Consider the following 21,019-nt stretch of genomic DNA (forward strand, 5'->3'; position numbering starts at 1 on the left):
TAGACGCCTAGAAATTGTTTTAGTGTGTGGAGAGGGGAAGATGCCCAACTGCATTAATGTCAGAGAATTGCAGAGTTATGATCACAATAATCAAAATGCACATCTGCCAGTGCAGAGTTTGGTCTTCCATCACTTCCAACACACTCAGGATTTTGATGTTTTTCATCACTGCCTTTTGCTTTTGCAGATTATCCTCTTCTGCCTGGTGCTCTCCCTCAACCCACCGTTTCTTCATAGCTGTGCAGAACAAAGAGGAAAGCTTCATACAACTGTACTATTCATGCATCATAATATTTGTACATGCAGATTTATTTGTATTATTGATTAGCTATTCCCATAAGGTTTCAGACATCATGATATTAACAAGCATGGTATGAGAACACCAGTGACATATGTTTATATCCTGTGTTCACAGTCTTGCAAAAAATAAGATCCTATCTCACAGTGGTTAGAATATAAACCTTAGTTAACACTATACAGTTGTTAAAACATCAATATAGTCTCTGATATTTCTCTTCTCTGTCTGATCACATGGCTCTTGAACATGAACAGAGAAACTATGGTCACAGTCGCTGGCAGCTGTTTGCACTGATAACATAGCATATTAATTAATTAAAGGGCTTTGTGTTTGTATGCCTGTGTGCTTTCATGTAGAATTACAAAGACATGCTGTATCTGGACAGATTTGTTAGAAAGAATTTGTAGTAAATTGTAGTCTGCTAGTTCAGTTAGGTGTTGTGGTATCCAAATTATCCCATTTAAAATTACCTTACATTATATATTTTGAAACTTTTGACTGCTCATGTTAATGCCTGTTAGAGTGGAGATATGGGTGTGTTTGTTACCTGGGCACACCCACTTAAAGGAAGCTGTAGTCTAGCTCTTATTTTTTTTCTTCTGCAGAGAAGGGCAGATGGAAAGAGCTGGGAATAGCAAGTCAATGGAATCAATTTGTAGTTTATTTTGGGAAGCATCCTTTGCATTTTGAACCCACTACCAATGGCTCCTGAAATCTTGTATCTGTTTAAAGCTTTTCTTAACATGTCTGAGTAGGTGTTCACAGAGATTTGAAAGGCAATTGTGAGTGACTCACCAATTCCCAACACAAAGAGCGTTACAAACAACCACTGGTACTCAACTTGCAATAAATAGTACAAGGTCATCACAAAAGAAACTGGTGATATCACAGTCCCTGCATGTGTAGGATATCATCTTGTTTGATGATGCTTAAATAATCTTAGCAGAACATGCAAAGCATCAATGCAAGAAAAGATCAGCCAGATAAAGGTTCTAGATTAATCAGTTTTGCTACTCTTCTTCACATTAATTAATTAACAATCCACAAAATCTTTATTTTCAAATGCACAATTTCATATCACTATCAGGCTACTAGCTAGGAAAGCTTAATAGTATCACAGTTGTACATGAGAAGGTGTGGGAGCAGGTGAAAATGGTATGGAAATGCCTCACAGTCTAAGTACTGGAGGACTTTTCAACTTTTTTAAAAGAAGTTTCTCTACCCAGCTGGAACTTCCTTCAAAGTTTCCATGGTGGTTTAGTGAAGAAAGTTAATTCTGTGTCTTTTGATTTTTTATTTTGAATGTTAGCTCTAATTTTACCAGTAACAAAATTAGAAGGATTATCCACTGCCCACCCTCTTACTTTGAAAATACAACATATGTATTGTATTTTCTTTAGGAATGGTAATTGCAATAGACAACCTCTCAATTCTCCTGAAAGCTTAATATTAACAGCTGATACTGCCAGCTGTAGTACTCACCAGTTCTGAAAGGAGCTTGGCCATCTTATATTGAAAGGGTGGCTGATCCCAGGCAGACAGAATTCTGTTAGACTGAGGAAGTGTTTTCTCTCATGTCTTTTCTGCACCTTCTGTTTAAGTAACCATCTCTGAGATTGAGGTTAATATTTACTTAGTATGATTTCTGTGGATTGATGTTTTTTGCAGCAATTGGACAGTGCTTGGAATGGATGGATGAAGTATTTCAGTGACTCAACAGGAGAGGTTCCTCTGAATGGGAACATTTTGTAGCCTGACTGCTCCCTATTTTGATACAGGGAGTGAAACCAGATCGAATATAAAATCTAACCCAGGTTTCAGTTGCAGGAACACACATGCTTTAACATCAAAACTTCTTTGCCTATTCCTTTAGAAGTAGCAAGCACATTAATTTTTTAAAATAGAAAACTCCCTACAACTCAACAGTGATTCAGTGCTCCAGCACAGTGATAATTAATAGGAATGGTTAAAGTGCAGAAAGATAGGCCTTATGGTCCTACTGAACAGGAGACATGGTATACCTTTTGTAACTATGAAAGAAAATGGAAAAATAATTGACCTACCTACAAAGGTAGAAGAGTTTGGGGAGGGAAGTGATTAAATGCTGCAGTGGTCAGCAGGATTAACAGCTCTTGCATAGCAGCAGGACACAGGTGCTGTGGAGCATAGCAGTGGTAAAATGCAGTATTGTGTGCTGATGCTCAGTAGTAGAGTGCAATGTGCCCTAGGTTAGTACACGGCTAGCAGACATTAGCTATCACAGCTCTTTTTTGGAGCAGTAAGTTATTCTTACTCTCTGTGTTATGTCTACTCTCTGTGTACTCTCTCCGAGTCTTACTCCCTGTCCCACTGCAAGGTTCTGGTCCTCTAGCTTAACCATTGTGCCATGCATGAGGTATCCAGAATAAGGCTGAGAGCACTGCTTACACTACAAAACTTCCTCCAGATTTTTCTACAACTGGTACGCATGGAGAGCGCGGTCAGTTTGCTCCAGAGGGTGCAGGTGAGAGTTGTTCTGTACCAAATGCCCAGGGATCAGGACAGATCCCTGACAGTCATAGAAATAATCAGGACATACAGTTACTTGATGTCAGCTCAAGAAAATAGAAAACATTGAGTTCTCTCTGTTATTCTACATGGTATTTATTTATTGCAGTGTTCATGATCAATGCTAGATTGTTTACAGTGTGATTATATGAAGAGATTACATGAAAATTGTTTGCAAGAACTATGTTTATGTTTCATCCTCTTTTCATCTTGCTCTAATCCTGAGCAGAGCTTTGTTATACAGTAACAAACACGGGGACAACTCCTGCTTCTTTAAAATGACAGCAAAGGATAAAGACTTGAAATAAAACTGATGTGTTATTTCTGAAAATGTTTTCCATGTGTCAGTTCTGAGAAGTGGCTGCAGTTAACTAGTATCTTCCTACTACAGAGCTGTTCTAGAAATGAGCCATTGTCTCTCACCATGAAAAGCAAAGATGAATATAAAATAGGACTATCTGTATTAGTGACAAGCTACCTGTGGATTATTTTTTAGATTATATTTTCTTGAGAAAAGTCCATGTTAAAGTTTAGCTTTTAGCTTGGTTTTGAGACAAGGGTTTTTGTCAGTGGAAGTTGTTTATGGTGGCCTATCAGAGCTTGGTTCAGAATGTCTTTTCTTTAGTATCATTCTTCTCCACAGTCTGATGATGTTTCTTCTTAAATCGGTTTTTTGAATTCTTCTGTGATTTCGGAGGTTGGCTTTGCTTTTGTTCCTGGGAAGAACAGGTAGATGAGAACCACTGAAATGGCCAGGGCAGCAATAAAGATGAGGAAGCAAAAAGGACCAAGAAGCATCTGGAGACAAAAATAGAATGAGTGATTTCCCTGACAATGCTTGCCCATCTAGATTCTTGAAAATTGTTGATTTGTCCCTGTGAAATGAGGAACAAATCGATTTTACAGGAGTATGTATTTACCTTTTCAATCTAGTCTTGAGGCAGGAGATGATGTCTGAAATCTAGTGAGGTGTTCTACATAAATGGCCTCCATATGCCAGTAGCAGTAAGGGACTCACAGCTTTCATCATCTGCAAGGCATTTCATCCTACTCCGTCCAGACCAGGCAAGAAAAGTAGTTTAAATTGATAGATTAAAAAAAAAATTTGAATCAAATTACATACAACAGAAAAGAGGAAAAAGTGAGGTCTAGCCAAATGACAATTCCACCAGTAACAAAAGCAGAAGACTTTGTTGAGATCTTCACAGGCAGTGGGCTCTGTGTGAAAAGGAATAATGTAGAGCCAGAGGAAAGTGACAAGTTGGAACTGTGGTGCTTTGGCTACTTGATAGTAAATCTAAGAATGGAAATAGGGTATAGTCAGCTGCACTCAGGCCATAGAGTTGTAGACCCAGTAAAAGGAGGAGCATGGTACTCAGCTGCAGATACATGAACAGTTCTTTCAGCACCTCTAGGACATTCATGATTTTGGTGTCTTTTGTTACTAACTTTTCCTTCATCATGTTATCAAATTCTGTGTGATAATTCCCTTCTCCCAGAGTTGCTTCATGTCTACAGAAGAGATAGAATGAAGTACACGTCTTCACCATCTGATCCAATCAAAGTTCTGTATTTTAAAACTTTTAATGACATTAAACATTTGCAGTTCAGTCCATGCTTTGATTCACCACTCACTTAGCAAAGGATTAGAACATCGCCTACTGGAACATGCTGAGACTTCCCTGCAAAATGGCTTTCAACTTGCTGTTGTATTTAGGAGTAGATCCTAAATGTTTCTGATGATTCCGCTTAGTCTGGAGGACTTTAATAACGTAATTATCAAGAAACCTGTAGTTGGCTAATAGAAAAGCTGATTCCCTCTATTAGCTTCACTTTCCCAAGAGTTATGGTTTAGCAAATTAAGGATCTGAATTTTTACCTTTTTTAGTTTTAGTTTACCTTTCAAGCAACAAGCTTTGTCTCCTTTTTGCAGCAAGAGATAGGGAAGGGACTCAGGAAAGCATGGCAAAAAGTTGAGTCAATGCCACCAACCCAGAGAAGGACAATAGCACATTCCACATGTTTTCAATTCCGAAAAGATCTCTATGAAAGCACGTCAGAGTGTATTTATAGTCCAGTACAATTACAGTCTATAACAAGTTTGGTGTTTTCTAGATCCTAGACTAGCTAAAGAGACAAAATATTCATATAGACCTTAAAAAGATAAACTGAAATAGATGTTTTGGCTAGGGAAAGGAAAATAGGCTAATACTTTATTTCTGCTGCAAGACAGATTTTTCCTGTAGTTTGAATATTGACGAGATACATCGAGTATCTGAATATTGGCATATTGGGTCCTTGCTAACAACCAGTTCTTTATAGAGGGTCACACTGTTTCCAGAGAATTGCTCAGAAGCCTCACTCTTACCTCTCTGTAATAATAGAGATGGTCTACTGTGCGCCAGAGTGGGATACTCATTTGATTCTGGCTTGAGAATTTATTTAAGTAGTACTTTTAATCTTACAAAAACTGATTTTGAATCAGCTAAAGACTTGACTGTTTAGAAAGAGTGTAAGTCAATTCTTGCTTCCTTCAGGCTTCTATGTATTCATGTAACATTTTGTTACATTAATTTTGAATTCAACATAGTTCACTCTATACTACAAAGATTTAACTCTCTATGGTTAGTGCCAAAAGGGGATGCAGGAAGGTGAGGTTATGGTTCTGAAGGCAACAGATGCTTTGCTCAGGAGTACAGTGGAAGCACTGATGTTCCTCCTAGGGTTTGCTTTTCTTGTTACAGGGACTGACAACAGCCCCACACTGCCCCTGAGCCGTGTGCCCTGCAGCACAGGGCGAGCTTGCTGAGTCACACCTTGACCTTTCTCCTGCTGGATGTCCCAGTAATGCTCTGTCTCCAAGCCCTCTGCCTGGGTATCTTGTTGCACACCAATACAGTGAAATAATTCAAGCTGAATTCTTCTTTCCACCCCTTGCATTTTTGTCATTCCTGAAATCTTTATCACCTCCACATCAGCTATGGTCATGTCTTTCATTCCTTCCCCTCTCAGCACAGACTCTCAAATGTTAACACTTCATCTTCTAAAACACTCCAGAATCTAACTTTCCCTTCAATGGGTACTGCAAAAATCCCTGTCTGTATTTAGGTTTTCTCTTGCTCTTAAAGATTCCTCTTCTCAGTCTCCAGTCACTTGAACACTGGCCACTGCCCTCCCTTCAACCAAAGATTTTGCTGCCACAGAGAAGACTGCAGCCAGATTGTACAACTGTCCCCTGTCCTCTTTTACCACTGCCACCACCCACTTTATCTTCTAGAACTGTGTCCAGCAAAGTATCCCAGAGTTGGCAGTCACAAATAGCAGTTGTAGGCAAAAGTGTAAGAGTTGAGCAAGTGTGCGCTGATGCTTTCCCTGTGTGTCTTCCAGGCCCCAGTGATGTGCAGCCCTGGGACTTTGTTGGTCCAGATGGTGGTGTTATATTTCCTCCTTCCACACATTTACTGAGATCCTCTTTGAACTCTTGTAAACTTTTGTTGTTCCCAACTCCAGTGGCAGAAGGGTCTAATGGGATACTTGACAATCTAGTGTTAGCAATTGCTTTCTGTCAGGACACACTAAAAACTACTTTTGAAATAATTACCCCTCTCTTTTGCTGTTTCTCTCATTTTATCTGTCCTTTCCTTTTAACTTCTTCTGTTTCTTATATCAAATTTGAATGTCATATCTCTTTTTCCAGACCTTTTCATGCTGTACTGTCCCTTGCAAGTCTATTTTTATTTTTCTTTTCCCTCTTGAAGAGGTCCTGCCACACTAACAGCAAACCATTTTGCTATATTTAAGTCAGGATTCAGGCACCTTAGAGTGGGGCCATGGGCAAGGAGCTGGTGAGCCTGAATGAACTAGAGGGGAGAGGAGGATTTGTTCTTTAAGCTGAGAATGGGTTTTCAAACACTCTGTGGCCAGATTTTAACATCTGGTTGATAAAACGGTCCCTGCTGAGCCCTGTTCCTCTTCCTCCTAGTGTCTGTGTTTCTCCCAGAATAGTCATACTGCTGTTTCATTTCTACCTGGCCTCACACTTCTGTTCAGTGCTGTAATATGGAAAAAGCAAGACTTAAATGCCTAGAATAGTTCTTATTGATTTTCCTAAAGAAGAGGACAGGGTGAGTCTTTCCACCTAGGATTTGAATACTACAAGAAATGTGGTTGTTTGAGACTCAGTACTTAGCTCACGCAATACCCTTGGCTTGGAGGAGTTTTGTTTTCAACAATGCCATGTGTTGCACTTATATGATCCTGGAAATCAAATAGATACACTGCAAATTCACAAGTTCTTCTTTAACCTTTATTCCCAATCCATGCTAGTTTATGGCAGTGTTAATGATTTACCATGCTTTCCCTCTTGCAGACAGTATTTACTAGCCAGAGGGTAGAAGGGAAGAAGTCAGGCATGCTGAACAAGATCATGCTGTAGAAAGACATGTATAAGGAAATGAGTTGTTGGTGTCTGTAAAACACTGAAAACTTCCTCACTGGCAACAAGTAAGGTTGAGAAAGACCAGACCAAATAAAGAATTTTATAATAATGAAGGTTTTACCTAATCTTTTCTTTTAAAAATACTTTAAGCATTTCTTCTTTTCCCCCCCTGCATTTTTGACTAAAAGAAGGAATGTATGTTGGTTCTTACTGTGGTATTGTGCAATCCATGACTTCTGGCCTTGAAACTATAAACTTTGTCTAGCTTTTTTTGAAATATGATGATCGTCATAGGAAGGATGGCTGTGTTGGGAAGTCCACTGCTTTTAGTATTAGCTCTTGGCACTGATACAAATATTGTTAGAGGATGATGTGAAGCTAAGATTGCAGGAGCCTTAAGGCTGTGAAAGAAACTGCCGCTCAATATTCAGGTCCTTTTCCAAATTTTATTGTGTAGCATCTGCAACAGTCAGTAGTGAAGATCTCATTTCCAGACAAGACAGACACAATATTACTTGACCCTAACAACACATTCAGAGAAGTTGGGCTGTCCTCTGTCCCCGACTCTTCAATCAATGAAAGCCAAATCCAGGCATGACCAGTAGGATGTGTATTCTTAGTCACTGCATTTTTTATTTCCTTATCAGTAAACTTCAAAGCATAAAGAAGAGCAAGAATGTGTCATGTGGTATAGCAATGAACACAAAAAGTTAATCCCTTTTTACCATGTTTTGTAACGAAAATGTGGAGTATTCAGAGACCTGGAGAGAAAAACAACACTCAGACACGCATTGGGTTCTCTGGGAGAGGCACCACTCTTTTTTTGTCCATCAGTACCAGTTACTCTTGGGAACTCAATCCCAATGAAACTCATTGTTCCTTCTTTCTGGCATGAAATAACTCCAGACTGAAGACATGCTACATAGTGATTGCTAATGAAGGAGAACCTGCTTGCTTTGGATTAGCCTACTTATGATTTCCTGCAGCTCTGCTTTCTTCGCTCATGCTTTCTTTCAGTGCTGACATATCCCTGTTTGTCCCTATAGAAGAATCTCCAAAGGTAGGCAGTGTACCTGATTACCAAGCAAGAGGTTTGGCTTGAGGTGACAGGTCATGCTTGGATGCTTCTCTAGCGTAGTGTCTCCTTTATATCAGGATCTTACACTTCCTTTACACCTTTTTTCTTCAAATATAGCAATGACTTTCCCTCCTCAAAAAAAAAGAAAAAAAAATATGAAGACCGTGCTGCAGGTCACAGAAGTGTGGTTGTAAGCTCCTCAAGAAAGTCCTAGTTGCCCCTATACCATGTACTTGCTCTCAAGTCTAATTGTAAGAGGGGAAAACATTGCATACTGATTCTGTCTACTGATAGGCACAGCAGTCTTCTTCCACTGGATTAAAGAGCTAAACACATCTTTTCATCTGGACTGAATCTCCTTCTCTGGGAAGGCTCAGCAACACTGACTTGTTAATAGGAGCAGATAATTTCAGCGTGGAAGCTCTGTCTTCTTTTTCTCTCAGTTTCACAAGTATGCTGTACTTCTGAACCTTCCACGCTCACTTCCTCCAATAACTGTGGAGTCCTGGTTTTGGTAAGAAAAACAACTGATCCTGTGTTTTCAGCTTACATAGCTGCTAACTTGCAGGGACTGACAAAGATCTTATTTCTTCATACACTGTGCTTAATCTTTTTCTGCAGAGGATTTAATTCAGCTACTATTTCAGCAGCTGGAGAGAACCACCAAGTTCAGCCTGCCTGCACCCTGCACTGCAGGTGATTATTTTTAAAATACACATTTATGCTGTTTGTGGAGCAATAGATTCTCTCTTGCTTAGTGAGGCTTCTGGGCGCTATGGTAGTAAAAGAGCAAAATATGGAGTGGAGAGTTTGTTACTAAAGTCTAGTAGCAATCATCACTGAGCAGTTACTCTGCTGTAGGGCTGTCTGTCTCTTCCTTCCACGGTAGTTCAGGCGATTGAACTCCTCCATGACTTCCAGCATGGTCTTTCCTTTGGTCTCTGGCATCACCAGGAAGACAAAGAGAGCCATGGACAAGCAGTATGTCAGGAAAATGATGAAACAGAAACTACCAAGACCTTCCTACAGGAGAAGAGAGAGACAAAATGTGTTCATATAAAGCGATCTAGATTTCCTTCTCTTATGATATGGAGTTTCTGGGTTTGTATTTACTAAAAAACTTGGTCAGGGACTCAGTTGATGTAAATCCTCGTTGTTGCTACCTGGGAAATGGCACTGAGTGATAAGGTGAACTAATTCTCCTTTCCTGTTTTAAGGAGCAAAGCTGTATGCTCTGCAGATATTGAACGTCATTGCTTGACAATTCAGAGAAGTGCTGAGCTTCAGTTACTCTTCCATTTGCTCCGTCCTTCTCAGTCAGTGCTAGACCGGGGAAGATACGTAGTGTGTTAGCTCTGTCCCTCCTTGCACATTCCAGTACTCCGAAGACTTTAGTTTCCTGCTACTTACTAGTGCTGGGTGAGATGTCTGGGACTGCCCATTTTCCACATTAAACCCAAAGGAGATGCACCTAAAGGACAAGGCGGGAAAAGAAGGGCGCCCCTCATGATTTTCAAATGACATCTGACAGTGTTGGTGCCTCTGTCACTGCTTCTGTGTTTGCCAGTGTCACACTCTAACTGTGTGTAGAGTTAGCAGCATTTTGTGGTTTTGCTATGCTTTCACTAGCTATCTGAGTAAAAAGAAAGGCCATCAGAACTGCGATTAGTTTGGGCTATAACCTTTGCAGGAAGTGTTGAAAAAGAGAAGTACGCTCTGAGTTCAAGAAGGGTCTAACCCCCTCTGAATGGAAACATAACACCCTACTTTGCTTACCACAATGAAAGGGAACAAAAGTCCAAGGATGAAGAGTTGAATCCAGTTTGTAGCCCCATTAAAAACATAAGCAGCTGGTCTGTATGACTGAATAAATATTTCTGTGGCCAAGGGGCATAATACTGCAGCTGAAAAAAATAATGGAGAAAAAAAGAAGTTTAGAAATTTTGCAAGATGGTTCTGTAACTCACACTTCATATTGCCACAGAAGTTAATGTTTTTAACTGACCTGGAAGTGTTTGAGGTGCTGCTTGGCCCTTCAGGAGAAAGGCATGTAGGAACGCAATATGAAATGAAGTTTTACCTGCTGCCACAGTATGGAGGGGAGCATCTACCCCTGCACTGAATCAGGAGTAGGGATTAATGCTAACTGTGGAACAGTTATGCCTGGGACCTCTCCTAGAGGCTGCAGTGAGGAAGGAATGAGTATGTGAAACCATCCCAGTAGAAAATACCAACCTGGCCCAATGCCAAAGCTCATGATGAAAATAAAGATGAGTGCAACAGAGCAATATGGTACCCAGTAAAAGGAATCCTATGGTAGAAAATGAAAAGTAAATAAAACCAAACATATTTTTTTTTATCCAGCTCCATTAGAAAGATTCATTGCTGCTAATTATGTCAATGTTAAACATACATCTGCTTCCTCTACTTTCAGAAACTTCACAATGAGATAGCCTTGGGAGTATTCATGGTTGTATAAAGCTATTGGCTTTAATCTGCATGTACATGGCTGGGAACAGACCTCTGTTGGTATGATGGTTAGCCCCCAAAATACTTCTACTCCCACTAAAAAGTTATTTGGGGTGAAGGAAATAGTAATGATATCTGCCTTGCAATAAAACATGAAGACAGGACACAGCTCTAATGCACAAATGGAGTCTTACCTGTAGTGAAAGCGTGACTGTGAGAAACCCTAAAGCCAAGGCCATAACAATGTAGCTTTTCCACAGCAGTGTCTTCCTCCCTGCACGCTCAATTAGGAAACCCTGCAACCAGGACCACATGCTGTCAGCTGGGTTGTGATTTTGGGGGATAGACAATCCTGTCTTCCCGTAAATTGAATATAAATGCCCATGTTTGCAGAGTGTGTGGAGATTATTTTGTGTCATCAGTACAAAGTACTATGGTTGATTTGTTGCAGGAGTTTGATTCCTGAAGCTCCATTTACAGTAGTTCTAAAGATTGAAATGAACCACACATTACAGCAGAATGAAATCCAGCTGAAGTCACTTACACAGGCAACGGTGGTGAGGATCTCAGTGATCCCAACTCCCAGGGAGACATAGTGGGTTTGAGCAGGGAGGATTCCAGCCTTTATAAAAACATTGTAGGCATAAAAGTAAACCTGGAAGGAATAGAAATTTGTGAAGGCTGTACCCATGGGGTCATGATTACACTAGCTTCTGTCTTTTCTGACAGAAAGTAACTAATCAAGCCTTAAGAAAAGAGAAAGTCATATTCTTGATTTCAGTAACTGATCCACAATGTTTTCACAAGGCTTATTTGCACAGAACAGCTTTTACTAGCAGCTCTGTCTTGAACTCAGTAACAAGTACAGCCTTTTCCTTCTTTTTTTTTTTTTTTTTTTTTCTTGCTCTTAGCACTGCCTTTGTATTATGTTACAGGTTATAATTCTGACATCTTTCATATGTTTTAGTGTTTCATGTACTTTGGATAAGGAGCATTCAGAAATGTGGACAGTACATACTAAGCAAATAGTTTAAATTATCTTTCTACATCATCTTTAAGCCTTCGCAATGATTTTGATAGTCACTTTTCTGGATGTAAGCACTCCTAAAGCACAAGAAATTCCATCATTAATATGCTCAGTTTCTACTGGCCCTTTGTGATACAGTTATTGAGGCACTAGTAGGGGTAGAAAGGGGTCTTATGAATCTTGATGTCTTTCTGAATTTGCGAAATTAATCTGGATTTTGAAACTTCTATGCTTTTACTATAAGCTTATTTTATACAATAACTATTCCAATACTTAATACTATCTACTGAAACACAGACATATTTCCAAAGAAAAAGTATATTAGGGAGTATATATCAGTAATTGTTACATATATTACTGGGATCTTGTAATTGTCTATAATCTGAGAAAATGCAAAGTTAAGGGATTTAGAAAGAAACTCAAAGAGGTAAGAGTATGGAAATGCACTGTTAGTGTACATTACAAACCTGACTTAGTTTGTACTGAAATATCTGAACAATTTTGGGCAGTGCATTCTGGAGTTTGGAGATCCAGAGGAGGTTATGCTGTTCTTTACTTGTTCTGTAGATGAGATTTGATTTTATCTCCTTCCATTCTCTTAACAGGGTATTCCATAGCCTTCAGCTGACACTTGCTAAAACACAGTTCTCAACTTATCCCAGGCCACAAACTTCCATTGGAAAAGATCATAATAACAGATCCCCTCCTTACTGCCACTGTTGCAGTCAGCATTTTACTACTCTTGCAAAGCTTACTTTTTGCTAAGAAACTGTAAATGATCTAGAAAGTGAAGTAGCACATATACCACATTGACGCCAATTAACTGCATGCATGAAGAGACAAGGAAGAGCGTGATGAGCTGCCAACGGACAGCTTTGTCAAGAAAAAGATCACAAACACTCTTAGTCTTCTCCCCACGGATGGCTTCTTGCTCTGCCATCATATCATTTATTTCAGCCATATGGTCACCGTCTCCCCAGAGCTGCTTCAGAGCTGTAAGGAGAGGAAAAGAGAAGATGACTACTGGTCCAAGCTCAGAGGCACATGTGTATAGTTCAGAAGATTACTTCCTTGCCTTGCAGAGTGTCTTATTTGAGATTCAGGCTCTTTCCCTGTGTGAACTTATAGCGATCTGGGTTCAGATTAGGCGCAGATCCAGTTCTTTGCTCTCTATTTTTACCCATGAATCTTAATCATGACCTCACCTTTGGCCAATAGCTGCTTACAGTGTTTCCTTGTAGATCATGCCTAGATTCTTACTAATCCATCCCTAAATACCCTCCTGCTAAAGGTGCAGTCATAGTGCAAGCACCAAAACACAGACAAGGAAAACGACTCCTACATTAAAAAATAGGTCTCCATCTAAAAAGTTCTCTCCTTTGATAGTTGAAAATGCACAAGGGCTGTTTATCTGTTTATGTCAGTAGTTACTGAACTGGAATGTTTATGGATATGGCATGACAGTAAAGAGCATCCTTTTCTTACACAGAACCAGAAGGTTTCCTATCCACACCCTGACTGTTCAGGGCAGATTCTGTATTGATGGAAACGCAAGCTCTCTGTGATCACGTCCCTTAGAAGATCCTGGCAGAGGGTAAGGGAAATACTAGTGTCAAGAGAGCACTAATATCAAAACAGAAAAGGTTGTCTTTCATTGAAGTTGAAGGTGGTTTCAGAGCCAAAAGTCTTAAAAGTTTTTTTCCCAGATGTACCTCTCTTCCAGGCTTTACTGTATTTTACACTTTTTGATAAAATCAATGCTTTGTGGTCCATTTTCTTACCTTTCATGCACCCCTCCTTGTCCTTTTTGTCAATGAGCAGGTAGCGGGGAGAGTCTGGGAAGAAGGGGAGGGTGAGAAGCTGAACGAGGGCAGGAAGTGCATTGACTGCCATAAGAATAGGCCAGAGAGCATCTACTCCGAGAACTTCTCTGAAACAAAACCAGCAGAGCAAGAGGAGCTGGGCAACCGTGTGTGCTGGCCATGTGATCACACACAGACACAGAGTGGTCCCTCGGCCCTGCTGTGTGTACCCTAGAGACCTAGGAGTCTCCAGCCATTTCTCAACCCAGAAAAATGAAAATCTGAATAGGAGGCGAAGCGAAGAGCAGAGTGCTGTTGCCACCTGTTGCTCAGCGGTAAGTGCAGCAAGGCTACCTGCGAACTCCTGCAACAGCTGAAGGCCCGCAGGGACTAACAGTGTCCCGGCAGAGCGCTGAAGAAAGAACTTGCGGTGGCTGATCCCTTTGCTCCTGATCCAAAGAGTCTCAACTTACAGTTAAGACAGGATCCATGGGTTATCAGCCTGGTGCTGACTGCTCCAAATAGCAGCCGCTGGGTTTCCTGCAGCTTTGAGAATGGTGTGGCCAGAACAAGGTGTGCCCTGGGATCGGGATAGACCATCTTTGGAACAGGACAGGCAGAAGGAGCCTGTGCTGGGGGGAATAAACCCACCATAGTTTTCTTGTATTGCATGTGTGTTTGATGGGTGGGTGTGCCGGTTTGTGTGTCTTTTCAAGGAAGTTTGGTTGCATCTGATATTCCCTACTCTTCCTAAAAAAAATAAAAAATAAAGGTCAGCTCTTACAAAAAATGGATTTCTTTCAAACCCATTGAAATCAAGGGGTTTTTTTAATCTGTATTTTGATCTATCTTTGCTAGGAAGCAAGATAGTTCTTCAGGATTAAATATTTTGTGTGATTTCTGTTTGCCATTCACTTAAGTCAGGAATTTGGGCTGAGCTAATTCAGTCTGGCTGCCTAGAGTGCTCTGAAAACATGTCTCAAAATAGTTGCTGATTTGCTTATCCATAGGCTTGCACTGACATATGCATATATTTTAACAACACAATAAATTAAATATCTCTCAAACCCCCTTACCTGAGACCCAGAGCAAATCCTGCAAATTTTCCAGTAGCAACAGAAGTGGAAGCTGTTATGGTAATCAGCCCGCGGAGCTTCCGTGGGGCACATTCCCCAACATACATGAGATGTATATTCAGAGCTAAACCTGTAGTGACAGATGACTGTTAGGGCAATTCAAACTGCCACAGGTCTGGTGTTTTGAAGGGGACCACTATGGGCAAAGAATATAGGGTTAGGCTCTGAGATACTTTTTTAACGGTGCTGCATACATGTCTGCCTGACATGAAGCATGTTCCCAGTACTGTGGCCTTGTGTCTTTTCTAAATATTTACCAAGCAAGTATGTTCCCCTGGGAAATCTGTTCTTCAGCAGACTGGTTTTCTCTTAGCCACATATACAGGATTGCTGTTACTCCCTTTAATATCAGATTATATATTTCAGTATCTACTCAGGATGATGTGTGCCTTACTTTGTGCTTGAAACAAAAAAGTTAACAAATGCTATATATCCCATTTGCTCAGTAAATTACTTAATATTTATTCTTTCTCTTAATTTTTTTTTGCTGGTTAACATTATCTTTATCCAACTGCCTAGCAATCAAAAACACTGACAGAATGTAACCTTCTGAGGCATCTGGAAATTAGAATTGCCCAGCTTGAAAACCATTCCCTTGTCTGTAATGTGGAAGGCAGTATCAGCCACAATGAGCAGCAACAGGAACAACAGAGGTCAGCTTTCCATTGAGTGAGCATGCTCCCCTGAAATATTGCATGTTTTGGCTTTTTCATGTGTTGGTAGTACTTTTTATATGGATTGAATGTAAAGATAAAAGAATGAGAAATGGAGATGTCACACATGATTAATTATGTTTGTGTTTTCTTATTTAGTTAAAAATGTATTCAGCAATCAGGCCCTCTGCAAGTTTAGTAAAAATCTGTGATCTTTAGACTCAGTCTGGTAAATCCTTGTGACCCTCAGTCACTGCTCTCCCAAATAATTATTATCATAGGTAGGACTGCTAATTTACCTCCACACACTCCAGAAAATAATCTTCCAGCAATGATCATCTCAAAGGATCCACACAACCTACTGAGTCCCATCAGAGTTGCACTCAGCAGAGCAGGGATATTGGTGAACAGCATGGCCTTCTTCCTGGAATTTATTTAAATTGATGTGAGCATAAATACTGTCCATGTGTCATTCTCAGGCTGACGGAAGTGGCGTGAATTGTACCATAGTTAAAGACTCTGTGCCGGCTTCTGAGATCAGCTGCAGTGAAGTAAATGGGAAATGGGAATGGGAAAACTTTGTTACAGACTAATAAGCTAGTTGAGGCATTTGATGCCTCCAGTGGAGCCAATATCTACACTGAAGAACAAGCTTTGTGAGTGGTTGCCTGTGAAATTCACTTTAAAACACATGCACTTCTCATGTGATTTCTCTTAGGAATTTGTAAGAGAGAGGGTATGATTTTCTTTGTATTCATTGGCAGATTTTGCCATTCTGTTTCTTCACTGAACTGATCCTTCATCTGAAGCCACTCTGGGCTGCTCACAGTGCCACTCCCAAGACAGTCACTTATTTTTGCAGTTGTGGGTGTAAACAGAAAGACTAATATAATCACTATTCCTACCTTCCAAATCTAACAGACAAATATCCAGCAGACAAGGACCCTAGAAGCCCACCAATGCTGTAAATGGACACAACAAAGGACCACATCAAAGTAATCATTTCTTCATTGGGAAAGGAGCCGTATCTCTTCAGCCAGGTCTCACGCATGAAACTTTTGATGTACTTTAAAAGAAAACCAGAAACCAATGGACTCAGTCAACATGTTTTTGCATAATTGCACCTCTTTTTTACTTCTCTTACTGGCTTACTGGTCTTTTAGATACATTTCTATTGACACCTTGGTTGAAATCTTAGTCCCAGTGAAATCAAAGGGAATTTTGCCAATAACAACCCTGGAGTTAATGTCTGAGCAACAAGGTGCAATGAATAAATCAGTGAATAAATATATCAATATTAAATATCAACTGTGTGTGTCACTAAGAGAGTAGCAGGTTGGTCTTCTGTTTATGTGCTAAATCCTGACTGTTTTGCTACCCGATCTTCCCCACCATTCCCACTTATCTGTTTGTCTCTCTTGTCTACCTGCTGCATCCTGTCTGATGCCTTCGGTGAAATCCAGGTTTGACTTCAACTGAATTCAGTGAGATCAGGATTTGTTCCTCAACGTGGCCCATTGTGGGGTCTCTCTGACCTGCTTTTCATAACCTCCATGCAACTCTCATTCTTGATTAAGCTTCCCAATGTGGTAAGAGTTCAACGTTTTTGGCACCATTCAGGATGGCACACATCTCCCGTAATTTTCCTTTTTCAGCCTGCAGGTATTAGTGCTGACCTCAGCTCTAAAGGTACAGTCATTCCCTGTTCTATTTCACCTTACAGTTACTTAGACCTGGTGTGTGTGGCCAAGCAAATGGTACAAAGGACTCCCTGAGCACTGGTAAGAGAAGAATGTCCTATGAGTGTTCCTCAGTAGAGTGGAAAGTGGGCAACTTCATAGATTTTATTCTCCCCTTTCCCAGTTCTGTCACGCCAGACAGAAGTTAAAATTCCACAAAACACTACAGCAATAGCAGCTACCCTTCAGAACCAAGTAACCATAATAAGTCTAGTTTTGAGAGCAAAAGTGAAAAAGTTAGTGATTGCATATAGAGTCAGGAATGCATGAGAACATTGCAATCTATGCTGGTAGCTCAATTTTTTGAGCTGTCCATTCTTACCTCAGCAGGAGAATTGATAATGGAGACCTGCAACCCATACTGGAAAGCTCCACCAATGCCCAGGACAAAAGCCAGGAGGAAGAGATTGTAGCTCATTTTCTGGCAAGAAATAAAAACAGCAAACAAAGCTGGTAAAGCTATTCAGACATGGCCCCAACTGTCCTGTTTTACCTCCAGGAACTCTTTTAACAGCTTGAGCAATGCCACGCCCCTGCCTCCTCTGAGACCAAGGAGCCAGTGCAGAGTGCAATACAAGGCCACAGCTACTAAAAGCACAGAACAGTGACAAATTTGAGGAGAGACAAAGCTCATAGTTGTCTCCCAGAGCCCAGTTACACACTTCAGTGCTTTTGTCTTCAGCTTTGGCTGTGTTAATCTGCACTATCATAGGGTAACTAGTTGCAGGAGCATGGTGCAATGTGCAAGCATTATGTGCATGATTTCCATCTGTTTGTCTTTCCTCCCGCTCTTCTTCCTTGCCTACTAAATGAACATTTTGCTCAGTGATTTGGCTGAGATTGAATAAATATTTGGGGATTGAAGGATATTCCTTGTTTCATAGTTTATTCACCCTTTCTAGAACTGTATCTGATAGGAGGCTTAGGAATACCCTCAAAATACAGTACTGTGATACATGCATAGTGCATCCCTTCCACACCCACTGCTCTCTGTTATGGAGTGTCCTAGTGGTATTCTGTCCAGCAATGACAGCATGATGCTGCACTTCTATCTGTAGAACAGCTCATATTCAAAGGCAATGCTGGACAATGACTGCCAAACATTTACAATCTGATTACTAATCAGATGAATGCTATTGCTTGAACAGGCATCAAATTTACCCATGTTGCAACACTGTTGGCTTCAAAGGAATCAGCTTTGAATAAATTTGGTATTTGGCACATGACAGCAATCTCCCATTTGTCAAAGCACAAGAAATAAATGAGATTCACAATCTCTACTACTAGACATCCTTACTACCTTTCATGCTACAAAAAATGCCACACATCAGCACAAAACTCCCCATCAGCAAGAAAATCAGTAAGTCCTATTCTAAGTGCAAATTTAATATCACATCTGCAGCAAATTTATCCGTCTCATCCCCATACTGTACTGTAACACCACTGCTTGATTTTTCTGTTGCATCTCTTGAGTGACTTTTCCAGTCTAACAGATTTCAAATTCACAAAGATTTTTTAACTTAATATTCATCCTAAAATTGCTTTTTTAAAAAAAATTTTGTTTTATCTTTTTTTGGTGTCTGTTCCTATACTTCCTTGACTGGAAAGGATTGTTTTCCACCCTTCAGTGTTTACATCTTTGAGATACTTTGTTACCCATAACTCTTTTATTGTGGAGAACTTTTTCAGGTTTCCAGCCATCCTCCATCTATCTAATAATGTAGGGTTTTTTTGTTGCTGTGCTCTGAACTCCTTTGGTTTGTTCCACTGTTATGTATCAGACATTAAATATAAATGTGCTCCTAAATCCATTTTTATTTGCTTTTTAAAAATAATTCCTTAAAATATATTTGATATCTTTCAGATATAGCCTCATAGTATTATTTTAACCACGTCTGATTCAGATTTATTTTTCTTTCTGTACTTAATTTATGCAACAGGTCTTTTAGAATAGCTGAAAGGAAAAAACCCACATGTACTGTAAAAATTCTATTTGGGGAAAAGAAAAAGATAAGCATATACCAACTTGCATGCAAAGGTAGTAATCTCCTCTTGCAGACTAGGTGTTTCCTGACGCTTTCTTTGGTTACTTTGGAAAAAGTCACTCTATATATAGGGAAAGAGGAGCCTAAGATAATATTTCAACATGTCATTTCATTTACTTTCTCAGTGTTTACACTCCCTTTGGTGTGTCACAAAGTTCTTGCTATTTGGTTTGTCATTGTTGTGTTGGTTACTGATGAAACTGGATAATTTTGGCAAGCTGTGCATTCATGCCAGGTCACTAGGGAAGAGAAGCTCCAGCAGCAGCTGACAGACAGTACAAGCTGCAGGGTATGAGTAAAGGACAATAAAAAAGGCACCGATGGAAGCCAAAGTCCAGGGACTGGCACAAACTAGAGTGGACTGGCTTGGGGTCCCCAAGTCATAGGTTGGGTAATCATTTATCACATTTAAAGGAAAAGTTCCTGACTACTACTTTGAGCCTCATTGCAGCAAAGCCTCCTGACGCCTGGCTTTACCAAGCCTCACTAAGCCTGTACCTTCAATTCTTGAATTATGGAATCAGTCAACACTTTAAGAGCAGTGGTCATTGTCTGAAAGTTCAAGTCTGTGTCCCTATAATGTATGGTAGACGCTAGAAGGGTTGAATGTCAGCTTTTAATACTGACTGTAAAATAAATAAATTACACCTTTTATCCATAATTCTTAAAGAGTGTCTTTATCTAGCAGTCTCCAGGATGGTTCTGTTAAAAGGCTTTCATAAGTTATTCAAATAGCTTAGAGGAAAATTCCTTCTCCTGGTGAGTGGCTGCACTCGGCAGGTCCCAAGGCTAGGATGCTGTGTGTCTTCAGTGTCTGGAAGAGTCCCTACCCCAGTTGGTTTGGAAGTGAGAGGTAGCTTGTAAAGAGGAGCATTGTTTGAGGACAGCAGCAGTAACTATTTTGCTCTGGTGTTGATGGTTATTAATCAATCCAACAATGCATGGTTATTTGATTTGTAAACAATAATATGGACTATAAGTCTCCAAGGATCACTTTTCAAGATGTATTTTTGCCTAACACTTCACATGATAAGAAAATTGACCTGAACAAGTGTCATGTATTTTTTCAGTTGAAGGTTTTTTTATTCAGTAACAAGTAACCAACTTGTTAAATGTTCCAATTAAAATGTAACCAATTAGACCAATTAAAATATAACCAGTCTTTGTCTTTGCTTAATCAGTCTAAAGACACCTGATTTCAGGCAACAGTCAGAAAAAATGCTGGAAGTTGGAATTAGTGTTTTCTGACACATATACTTGCAGGACTGGCTCTGGAACTCAGGAAGTCAAGTAAATGTGTATCATTTCTGAACAGGTGTGTTTCATACTGTCAGGTACAGATGGTCTCCGTCCTTCCAGGGCTCTGGGGAAAGGCACAATATTGACTCATGGGAGTAGCCACAAAGGTGGCCAAAGTGAGGACCTCTGAACATTGGAGGACTTCGCCCAGTTTTAACCAATTCTTCTCTGCCCTGTACTTCCCAGCAGTGTCAGGCCTCTCCCTCTGCTCAGGCAGTCTATTCAGTCCATCTCCTGCCTTCCTTGCCTGCATCTTCTCTACTGCCTTGTCTTCTTTCTTCACTTCTGTCTCCTGTCCTTTCTCTGATCCCCATCAAAGGAATGACAGAATATTTTGATATTGAAAATCATGAGCGTACCAGCACTTTTTGCTTTGACTGTGTGTTTTATTCTTTGCATCTGCCTCTCACTGTTGTCTCCAAACTGTAGAAAAGAAAATTATTTTTGCAGTTCCAAGTTCCATGGAGTCCTGCTCTTGATCATCTTGT

General features: G+C 40.1%; 1 protein-coding gene across 1 annotated transcript; it reads right to left on the reverse strand.

Annotated features, from left to right (window-relative positions):
• Positions 1-8,543: 8,543 nt before the first annotated feature.
• On the reverse strand, positions 8,544-19,242 carry LOC130150921 (solute carrier family 2, facilitated glucose transporter member 11-like). The gene is made up of 12 exons (XM_056342215.1): positions 19,214-19,242; positions 17,510-17,608; positions 16,354-16,514; positions 15,748-15,872; positions 14,736-14,865; positions 13,639-13,787; positions 12,663-12,850; positions 11,375-11,485; positions 11,025-11,126; positions 10,597-10,672; positions 10,138-10,265; positions 8,544-9,384 (listed from the first exon to the last, which is right to left on the reverse strand). Exons 1-12 carry the CDS (start codon positions 19,217-19,219, stop codon positions 9,178-9,180), a joined length of 1,482 nt encoding a protein of 493 aa, XP_056198190.1. The 5' UTR covers positions 19,220-19,242; the 3' UTR covers positions 8,544-9,177.
• Positions 19,243-21,019: the final 1,777 nt, after the last annotated feature.

This window comes from Falco biarmicus, chromosome 1, assembly GCF_023638135.1.
Source record: "Falco biarmicus isolate bFalBia1 chromosome 1, bFalBia1.pri, whole genome shotgun sequence".
Classification (NCBI taxonomy): Eukaryota; Metazoa; Chordata; class Aves; order Falconiformes; family Falconidae; genus Falco; species Falco biarmicus.